Source organism: Myotis davidii, unplaced genomic scaffold, assembly GCF_000327345.1.
Source record: "Myotis davidii unplaced genomic scaffold, ASM32734v1 scaffold111, whole genome shotgun sequence".
NCBI lineage: Eukaryota > Metazoa > Chordata > Mammalia > Chiroptera > Vespertilionidae > Myotis > Myotis davidii.
This window is the reverse complement of record NW_006284347.1, coordinates 10,899-11,718: the sequence shown is the minus strand read 5'-3', so window position 1 is coordinate 11,718 and position 820 is coordinate 10,899. Positions and strand designations below refer to the sequence as shown.

Genomic DNA, 820 nt, shown 5'->3' with positions numbered 1-820 from the left:
GGGGCCCCCGCTGCCAAGGTCACCTTCGAGCTGGTGTACGAGGAGTTGCTCAAGCGGCGCCTGGGAGTGTATGAGCTGCTGCTGAAAGTGCAGCCCCAGCAGCTGGTCAAGCACCTGCAGGTACCTGGAACCTCCTCCTCACAGGAGGCCTCCTCTGTGCAGCTGAGGGTGGCCCCCCGTCCCCTCAGCCTCCTGTGAGGCCCAGCCCTGGCTCCTGGCTAATCCAGTGACCCCTTCTTCTTCCAGATGGACATTCACATCTTTGAGCCTCAGGGCATCAGCTTTCTGGAGACAGAGAGCACCTTCATGACCAATGAGCTTGCAGACGCCCTCACCGTCTCACAGAACCAGACCAAGGTGGGCTTGCCACAGTGGGTGGTGGGGAGGGTACCGAGGGGCCTGTCTTCAGGCTGCCCTGTGAGCCTGGATCCCCAGAGAGTGGGACAATTGGGCAGACTCTCTCAGCTGGCGGACTTCTGAGGTCTCTGTGTCCGCGCTGACATGAGGCAGATGAGGAGGGCAAGGCCTAGAGGAGGGCGGTGGGTGCTGGCTTGAACCTGAGTTTAGGGGGCGCCTGGGAGAGGACACTGACGTGAGGGTCCCAGGTCCAGGGGGAAAGGCGGGGGCTGGAGCAGACACATCCTGAGCCCAGGATCTGCTCACACGGCTCCGGAGCAGAGGCTCCTCGCTCACACCCATCCACTGTACTGAGGCCATCCACGTGACAGCCCAGCCCGAGAGAAAGTTCCCTGGGATTTGACCTATGGGGGAATTCTCATCCCAGGGGATTCTCAGATGGGGTGAGGAGTGTGAGCGTGGC

At 61.8% G+C, this 820-nt stretch overlaps 1 protein-coding gene across 1 annotated transcript in view; it reads left to right on the top strand.

Annotated features, from left to right (window-relative positions):
* ITIH4 (inter-alpha-trypsin inhibitor heavy chain family member 4) overlaps positions 1-820 on the top strand; it is an 11,751-nt gene that overhangs the window by 2,721 nt on the left and 8,210 nt on the right. The window contains exons 2-3 of the mRNA XM_015570985.1: positions 1-120; positions 247-468. Of these exons, the coding sequence (XP_015426471.1) occupies positions 1-120; positions 247-468 (342 nt within the window). The remainder of the gene's footprint in view (positions 121-246; positions 469-820) is intronic.